General features: G+C 42.6%; 1 protein-coding gene across 1 annotated transcript; it reads right to left on the reverse strand.

Annotated features, from left to right (window-relative positions):
* Positions 1-3976: 3976 nt before the first annotated feature.
* Positions 3977-5491, reverse strand: LOC122645009. The gene is made up of 3 exons (XM_043838366.1): positions 4858-5491; positions 4572-4726; positions 3977-4287 (listed from the first exon to the last, which is right to left on the reverse strand). The coding sequence occupies exons 1-3, from the start codon at positions 5450-5452 to the stop codon at positions 3982-3984; spliced, it is 1056 nt and encodes a 351-aa protein (XP_043694301.1). The 5' UTR covers positions 5453-5491; the 3' UTR covers positions 3977-3981.
* Positions 5492-9779: the final 4288 nt, after the last annotated feature.

Raw genomic sequence — 9779 nt, forward strand, 5'->3', positions numbered from 1 at the left:
GACTACGTGGCAAATCCAATGGCCTCAAATTTTGTGTATATATAGAACCTAAAGACTAAAGTAATTCCTTATTGACATGTAAATTCTCAGCCCAAACATAATTTGCCAAAGTGGTAAATTTGAATTGTGAAAATTCAGGACTATGGGATAGTGCATAGTAATGCTCTGAGTATTGTAGGCATGCACATACATGGCGATGTAGAGGAGATTTATTTGAATGACTTTTACGTTGTGATTTTTTATTTTTTATTTTTTGTGTGTAGAAAGAGGGGTATTCATTTATGTGCGCCCAACGCCTAACAAAAGAAAACAAGATATATAAAACAGATAAAGAGTATGATAAACACAAGGTATGGATCTACAGTATCTAAAACTAAGGAGTGGAAATTGACTCGGTCTCACATGCCATTGACTGGGTCATCCAGACTAGGGGATGAGACACAATCACTTCCCTAGATAAAAGCTATAGACACAACTAAAATTAAGCGCATACACTTGCGTGCCAATAGAGGGCCCCATACGTGTTGAACATGCCAACGTCAAACTGCCCATGTGTGTCGACACCCTGCTACAACCTACTTTCAAACAGAATTGCCGGATCGACAAAAGTCTACTGGATCGACGAGTGGAGCTTCGATCGACAGCAAAAAGACCACCAGAAGCGTTGCCATACCCTACTTTCGAACAAATTTGCAAGGATCTGCCTGATCGGCAAGTGAAGCTTCGTCCGCCGACATCAGAGGGATGGTAAAGGTTGAACGGCGACAGGAGCTTCGAAGTTGACGATAATCTCGGTGCCACCAGCACTTGGGTCGGCATCACCTGCAAGCACACAAACAAAGAAAAAAGTAAAACCTCCCTTGTTTGGAAGCCCCTCGGTACGATGACTAAAAACCATAACCAACCATAAAGTTGAGGTTGGATAGGGCACAATGGGGAGCTTCAGGGGAGGTGTTTTGGCGGAGACAGCCATGGTAGGAGCAGGGCGGAAGGGGGGCGGGTGTAGAGGGTGGTGGAACAAGGCTAATCAAGACCATGTACTATTTGTCCAATGTTCAAGGCCACTTTGGTAAACTTACCAAAATCAGTCATTCAAATAAATTTTTTTTTCCAATGTGAAAATGTAGATGTTAGTTTTACATTAAAAAATGTAAGTTTTCATTCTTATTTGGGTTCTATAACATATGAGATAATTCAATGTTTCCAACTACAATACTAGTCAAGGACTTTTATTAAAATTATAGGCAAAATAGTAGGATCTTTATCCTCTCAAGTGTGGTGCACTGTCCAGACACCTCACTTGTGCATCCGACTGTGCATTGGGCAATGCACCTTTAAATTTCATCTTCTCAGTCTCATGGCCATTGTCGGATGCTCAAGTGAGGTGCACTGGGCAATGCACCGCACTTGAGAGGATAAAAATTCTAAAATACTCTAATAATGGCCTGATATAAATATAGATATTGATATTGACTAGGGGTGTCAACTGGTCGGGCTCGATCGGTCTCGGTCGGGCCTAGCCGGGCCTCACCAATTTTACAGGCTGCACTGTGTCCGACCGTTTAGGCATTCGGGCTTGCCTTAAGCAGGCATGGTACAGTTTCATTTCGATCGGTCGGAGTTTGGTCTTTAATCGGGGCAGCCTTATTCCGGGCTAAACGGGTCTAAATCGGGTCCAAAACGGGCTAATGAGAAGTTGAACTCTAAACGGTGTGGGCTTACTAATTGACATGCAATCCAAATTTTAAGTTCAAACCATCACATCGTTGGGCGGTCACGGTACACCTCAACTCAAAGTCAAATAAAGCTTATCCCAACTAAAATAGCAGCACAACACCGAATAGAAGCACATCTAACAAAGTAAGTAGAGGAAAAAATAATAGCAGCACAACACCGAATAGAAACACATCTAACAAAGTAAGTTGAGGGGAATTAAAAATTAGCAGTCCAACACCAAATAGAAACACATCTAACAAAGTAAGATCTAAAAACTAAAACCAAACCTCATCTCACCTACGTTAAGTGTATCTAATCAATAAATGTCAAAGACCAACAAAGAAACAAACAAAAAATATAAAATATAAAATTGGAGGGAAGGGAAGGGGAAGTTTATAACTTAAAGGGTCGGGCTAGGTCGGGCTATAACCGGGCGATCTAGGTCGGGCTTGGAATTGGTCGGTCTGGTCGGGCGCCCGCACGTTTAGTAATCGGGTCAAGTCGAGCCGGGCTTTAACCGGGCGGGCTCAATCGGGCTTGGCGGGCCGGGCCTGGAATTGACACCCCTAATATTGACATAGGCCAAGGCGTATTCCAATACCGATATTTATAACCACAAACGGGTTAGAGTCAAGGCTGAACATAGGACTTCGACAATGTCTTTGAAGTAAGGAGAGCATCTAGACCAAATGAAAACAATGTTGGAAGTCTGAATACCAAGTGCTTGTGATATCCCAACGAGGCTTTGGCTTCAAGATATGAACACGAGAATTAGGGGTGTAAGTTTGCCCCTGCCGGCCCGAGCCCGCCCTGAGCCCGAACAAGGCCGGGGATGGATTTTTCAACCCCGAGGGCGGGTTAGGGTTGAATTTTTTGATCAGTTCCGGGGTTAGGGTCAGGCTAGGCCAAAGTTGAGGCCTCGAGCTAAGCCCAGTCCGGCCTAGCTCTATGTTAAGTTATGCTTCACGATTTATTGATTACATTTTGTAATTATTGTTTAGTGTTTAATTATCTATTGGTTTACCACAAAAAAAAATTTTATTTATTGAACAAAAGTATTTAAAATTTTAAGATTGGGCTAAGTTTTTTAATCCAAAGAAAAGTCTAATAATGAATTTAGTATGAAACAAACTAATACCCAATCACATGAATCTGATCAATCATGGCCAACTAGGTCATAGCAAAATTCAGGGTCAATCAGGACAACCTAGCCTAATCAGGATCAATCAGGGTTAGGTCGGGTTGGGCTGGGCTGAGCCCGGAAGGGTTGGGCCTGAGATATCTCACCCTGACCTAGGGCCGGGCTGGGCTTAGATTGAGCTAAGAGGACTCAGGGTTGGGCTAGGGTTTTAAAAAACCTGACCCTGTTTCACCCCTAACGAGAACATAACAAAATCCTCAACCAAGAAAATGATATGCAATAACAGCGGTGGATGAAGAGATCTTCACTGTAGGTGAAGAATGAAGATAAACTCAGTCCTTTTTCTTTTCCATTTAATCTTTCGCGAGAAAAAGTGTCGCATATTTGAAGCTTAAAATTCAATCATATGTTCCCTCACCTCTTTGGAAAGCTCATCCAGTTGCAAGCCTTGGGCTGGAGTCCATTGAAGTTTCAACAAAGAAACTTGGGCTGTAGTCCGCTGGGCTATGGTTGACTATTGGGTAACTCAAGCTTTTAACAACTTAAGTTATGTGTCCCTTCACATTTATGAAATGCCTTGACCTCCCCTTATCAATTTCTTGACCTAAGCTTAAACCATCACATGTACATGCTCTTTCAGACTATTTCAAATCTTTAAAATTAAGCTAATTTGCTAAGAATTTTTCACCTCTCAGGTTCCCTATCCGATCATGTTTGTAGGTTCCTCTCATAGGGAGGACAGAAATGACGACCTCACCCCACCCGGGTAATGTGTTCGGACAGGGGGTGCAGTCGTCATTTCCGATCCCCTATGAGAGGAACCTACGAACTTGACCAGACAGAGAACCTGAGAATTTGCTAATGCTTCATATTTATTTGTTGTTGTACTTTAGAATTGAGCCTTGATTTACAAATGGACCGGGTTGACATGTCTTTGCCTCCAATCAACCCATCTTCAATTTTCATGGATACTGGAGCTCAGCCAGTGCACCAGTACCGCAGTGAGCCTACAAGTCTAAAACTACACGGAAGAAAAGATACACTAATCAAACTCTTGTTCGATCTTCCACTGACGCAGTGAGCAAAGAGGAACTTAGCAATAGCAAATTCTATCGTTCAAGGTTTTAGCAGCCTTCAATGGGGTTCTGGGGCGTGGACGCCGTGCTTTCGTTCCAAGCATTCATCAAGTTGAGAAGAATGGTTGAAGCTCGTTCCTTGTCAAGATTTCGGATGAGAATGTCCAAGTAATGCATTGCATCCTTAGGGAGGAGGCCTTCCATCAGAAACTTAAACAGACGAGAGTGGGTACCTTCCATTACATCCAAGCACTGCTCCACCATTCTCTCCTGTCCCTCTTTGCTGAGTCCCGCCGCCACCAGCAGCGGCAGCAGCTCTCTCTCTTCCTCCTCAAAATGTTCCTTGCAATTCTCCTAACAATCCATAATTCAAGGCAAAGAGTTAGAAATTAAGAATTGGAATAAACCCAATAATCACAACAACGCTCCAAACAACCCAACCAACCAACCATTCAGTGCCTTGAAATCTTAGATTTCTGCACCCATACGCATGCTTCCTACTATACTAGTGCTCGAGGCCGCTGGGCCACAATCACACTCGATTGCCAACCCATAATTCAAAATTGGTGGGACACTGAGACCTTCTAAAATTCCCGTGGAAGTGTGGATTATAAGTTATATATGGGATTGAAACGAACCTGTAAAGTTTTGAGTCGGTTGAACAGATCAAACATGGCTTCTTGGTATACAAGGCTCCCTGCCTCCAGCACTCCAATGGACTTGATGGCCTCTTTAATGCCGTTCATTATGGGTAAATCCCTCGCATGTTCCTCGTTAGCATCTGCAGACAGACCTGCGCCAATGTCGAGGTCGAACGAACGGGTCGTTATTGGGTGTTTTTTTATTTTTTTAATTTTTTTTTAATTTTTTATGATAAGGTGTGACGCGAGACAACATAACAAACAAAGTTAAACATCCAGTTACCTCGATCAGCCCTCTCCAAGACTGGGAAGATGACCTTTTCCTCCATCTGAGCGTGCTCCAGCATCACCTCCCGTAGATGCGAATAGCATCTCCCGAATTTCCTCACCTCCATTCGCAGGTTCCTCATCGATGATCCAACGCTGGATGACGCCCCGCGTGTACAGAGATCTTCAGCACAACTCACGAGCTTTTCGAGATGCCACGTGATGCTCTTGTGTTGCAGAGTTACCGCCAAAACAATCGATTGCAACGATTGGTTCTGCAAGTATGACGAATCTGAAAGTCCTGAACCAATTCCGCGAAGCAGCGGTGGGTTGGGGAACTTGGCGTCGATGTAACAGAGGAGCGTGTCATTAGATCCCGATACGGTATCAGAACCGCATTTCAGAATGGGCGAGTCGGAGGAGCACAGATTAATGTGTTCGGAAGGAAGGAATTGCAGGGGAACGGCTTTGAAGAGAAGCGCAATCCGAATGTAGGAGGTTCGGATTCCCGACGGCGAACCGTACAACCTCAGTATGGGACAGCTTCCGACATAGTCGGATGGTGCGATTTCTGCGGATAATTTCTTCGGTTTCGGAAGACAACCTCCCATCGTCGGAACCGCAGTGATGGAGATCTGAAACAGAAGCGAGCTCAACCTGCAACCGAGAAGGGAGGGGGGAAATCCATAGAAAGAGAGTTCAATTTTAAAGCAATAGAGAAGAAAAGGATTGGAGAAAAAAGGCCAACCGAAGACGATAGAATGCAAAAATGGCGCACAAAAGCGGAGAAACAGAAATTAGGCGAACTTTGATTAGGATCATGAAGAATCTTAAACGTTAAAAGAAAGATAATCGATCAGAAGGATTTTATATGATACAAACCTTAATTGAAAATACAAATCAGCAGCACCTGCAGATCTCTCCTTAGTCCTAAGAGTAGGCGAGGCAGGTAAGAATCTTAAGTCGCCGTTATCGATTAAGGCAAGAGTTAGGGTTCTAGATGCCCATGCAAACATCGAACCATGAGTGTCTTTGAAGAAAACATAATTGTAGAAGAGAAACTGCAGAAAAGAATGGAGTAAAAAAGTATACCTAATGCTTAGCCTGCAAGACGTCCCAATCCTCAAAACTGAAAAGGAAATCAGTTTTACCAAAACTCCTCACAGAAACAGAGAAAGGAAACAAATAAGAACGAAGCGAACGATCGGTCTCTGGTTCCCCAAATTTCAAAGTTCAAATTGAGCTGCGCTCTCCCTCTCTCTGCTTGTCTTCACTTCAGTCGTCGTGTAGTCATGGACGACGAATTGTGTGATGGACAAACCACAGATCGATTTCTTACAAAATTGAATCCGAAATTCACAGTTGGCTGTGAAGCTGTGTGATTCATTATTTGAATCACTCCAGTCTAGTAACCCCTGGCGCTCCATAACAGCGTTGCTATCTGCCACCTCACCAGCCTAAGATATCGTTGATAGATACCATATTAACAGGGACAGTTACAAATTTACCATGTTGCCACTAACATAGTAACATGACGAGGAATTTTTATCTCCTCCAATTCTGGCACCTTCCAATTCCCATTTCAGCTCCCATGTGAGGGATTGGAGGGGAATTGCAAGGTGTCAGAATTGAAGGTGATAATGGTCCGATGCGGTGAGGTATGCTGCTTGACAAGGAGCAAACCGTTTGATTAGTATCATAGTTATACTTGTTAGTATAGGTTTGTAAATCGATCCTAATTTGACGTTCAAAATGCGCCGCGCCCCCCCCCCCCCCTCTTCCCCCACATGGAATGAGCTGCTCCTTGCCTTTTTATCTTGAATTTTCAAAAGACAATATTTATGGCGTTTTAAGAGCTCCATAGCGCACACCCATGTGTCAAGCCCTTGCGTATAGTCAAAGACGGTTCCTGCTAATGAATGCTTAATGGTGTTGCCAACGGTAACCAGTATTAAATCCACACCTTTTTCTCTCTTCTTATTATGGAAACGTGATTTGGATCACCCGCGATTAAGCTGATTAGCTGGTAACAAGGTTTTAAAAAATGGAATCCACGATTCGAATTGGCCGAAATTGATTGGAAATGGACTCAAACACAGGTGGATTCGGCTCCTGTCCTGCAGTGGCGGGAACTGGAGCATCCAGCCCATGGAAACCACCTAAAAATATGGGGTGGGGTGGTCATTTCATATGTGGGGCCCAGGTGGGACCCACCTGTGAAATGACCACTCCACCCCTGTTTTTACTATCGTTTAGCTGGACTGGACGCTCCAGCTCCCGCCATTGCAGGACAGGATCTTTTTCCAACACAAGTTGGGTAGTTTACTGAGGTTTCTGGACATGTGTGGCAGTTTTCGAAGATGTTTGATAGTCTTTTATGATGCTTGGTAATATTTGAAGACTGGAACCAACAGGTTTTTAGTTTATGTGAATTTTCGAAAGTTCATCATAAGATCACATGGAAGGAGTACTATGGAGCCGATTTGGAACAACCACTCGGCAGAATCTGAAGAAGTCATAAACTGTAGAGTTGAAGTGCGATGAATCGCCTTTGTAATGTAATTGGAATCATCAAATTCTAAGATTGTAAGGAGAAATTATGTTGATTTTCGTACGGTCACATGATTTATGAGCAAATATGAGAAGGTTGAAAGTTTGGAGGTGATACAACACATACAACATACATTTTAATGTGTTTTGATGGTATTCGTATCTTTGATGATATGGGTTGTGTGGTGTGCATGATGACATGCTTGGTGATTGTATTTGGGATGTAATGGATGTGCTAGATATGAACTGGGAGTGATTTAAATGTTTCCGGGATGTTTCGACAGTGTTCAGTGTGTTTCGTGGCCCAGAGGCAATTCCATAATTTTAAATGGCCTTGGTATGGTAGGAAATGTGCTCTGATGGCCGTTGATGGGTTTAGCATGCAAGGTGGCAAGGCCACATGGCATATGAATATATGATCGACTCAAAACAGATGGGTAGGAGAGGGCTTGTGCATGAGTGGCAACAAGGCCTTCATAGCCACATTGATGTGCTGTTGTGGGGTAGGGGTGTCAATTCCAGGCCTGGCCCGACAACATCAATCGAGCCCGCCCAGCCTGGCCCAACATATTTAGTAATCGGATGGTCCCGGTTTGGGGTCTTACCTCGTCAAGCGCTCGACTGGACCGACTAAATGCTAGTCCAACCTTATTTGCTGATTTTGAAACCATGTGAATTGAATATTTATAAATTGGTGTGGCTTTTTTAGTCTTTGGATGATCAATCAGGTCTTAACTTAATATGGGTCTTGAAAATTCTCACCTCTTGGTTGATGGATTAGGTTATTAATACACACATATATGTTATGATATGTTGTCACTCACTCTCATATCAAAACTGATACAATAGCTTGATCTCATGTAGCATGAGTAAGCCCCGAAGACGTTGGAATTTAATTGATACCTTGATTAACCTATTTACCCCTATTTTGAGGTAGAAAAAGATAAGTGGTTTATTATAAGAAAAATTACTTCGATCCACTAGATAAGAACAGATTTTATAAGATAGTAAGTTTCAAATTTGTTTTACATCCACTACTTCCTATTTTAAAAAAATTTACGTAGTCCCCAAAGTTCGTCAGTACTCATGCCAGGTTAGAATGAAATAAAAGAAAACTTTCAAAATTGCTCCATTCTCATTTAACTATTTTAAAAACTGTGAAATCTGATGAAAGTGGACCTTAATTGTAGGAGTATAAATCAAAATGATTATTATCCCCTAAAAAAATATATATATAAACAAACCTATACCATCGAACCCAAAGTGAAGTACATCTTAATTGTTGAAATAGAAAACATAGAAACATATTAAAAAAAAGGACGATGATTAACCCACCATCCTAAGATTCACCAACCCCTCATAGGGTTTTGGTTAGTTCCAAAATACCCATCCCAATACTTATTCCCACTCTCTTCCGCCCTATGGTGGAAGAAAATTCAGTCAAAAAAAAAAAAAAAAGGTGAGAGAAACAATAAAAAGACAAAAAATAAAAACAGGTAGAGAAAATTGTGTGCCCCTTCCCTCTATTTTTCCCATCGTGATTTAAAAGTTTAAACCAAATTTTTAGGGTAATTTTAGAAGTTTACTTTTATTTTATTCTTGTGTAGCATTAGTATTGACTAATTTTGGGGATTGAGTAAATCTTTTCAAAATGGAAAGTAGTGGATGTAAAACAAATTTAAAACCTATTTATCTTGTAATTTCTGTTCTTATCTAATAGATCTAAAAAATTATCCCTTTATTATATTACTCTTAATATGTTAAGATCCGATTAAGGCCCGTTTAGAGTTAAACATGCTCACAGCCCAGTTAAGGCCCAGTTAAGAGTCGATTACTCTAGCTCGATTGTAGCCCAAAATCCGACTAGGCCTGGCCCAAAGACTTAAATGGACGATCACGGTGCAGGCTTTAAGCACCGTGAGGCCCGGCTAGGCCCACCGAGCCCAACCGGTTGACACCCCTATTGTGGGGTGTCATTAGGCAGCAAAGTGGCCTTGCCCCATGTGCGCTAGGCGGCAGGCCATTCCGGGCCCAATTCGACTCCTCTACTTCCACCTGCCCCTACTGCCGTGTGCACCCCACACACAAGCAAGGTGGAATGTACCACCTTACCCCTGCCTGAGCACCCTACCCGAGCGGAGGTAAGATGGTACTTTCCACTCGCTTATCTGTGGGAGCGCACAGCAATACCGGGTAGGTGGAAGTAGAGGAGTCGGATCCTTCCGGGCCTGGCCGCATGGCAAGATCACCATGCCTTAGTTTTTATTTCGAACTCTTTGGTTCCAGTAGCCTTTTTTTAAAAAGGGTTTTAATTTGCAATTTATTAAAGTCTATAGGATTAAAAAGTGAACACCATAGTATGCAAGGGCCTCAGTGCAAATTAAAGGA

Source organism: Telopea speciosissima, chromosome 1 (assembly GCF_018873765.1).
Source record: "Telopea speciosissima isolate NSW1024214 ecotype Mountain lineage chromosome 1, Tspe_v1, whole genome shotgun sequence".
Classification (NCBI taxonomy): Eukaryota; Viridiplantae; Streptophyta; class Magnoliopsida; order Proteales; family Proteaceae; genus Telopea; species Telopea speciosissima.

What these genes read in the sequence shown, in the direction of transcription:
- LOC122645009 (XM_043838366.1), bottom strand. Translation starts at nt 5,452, where the DNA reads ATGGGAGGTTGTCTTCCGAAACCGAAGAAATTATCCGCAGAAATCGCA. An exon ending in CTTGGAGAGGGCTGATCGAG is followed by an intron (nt 4,727 to 4,857) that starts GTAACTGGATGT and finishes ACATTGGCGCAG; the next exon opens with GTCTGTCTGCAGATGCTAAC. An exon ending in ACCGACTCAAAACTTTACAG is followed by an intron (nt 4,288 to 4,571) that starts GTTCGTTTCAAT and finishes ATGGATTGTTAG; the next exon opens with GAGAATTGCAAGGAACATTT.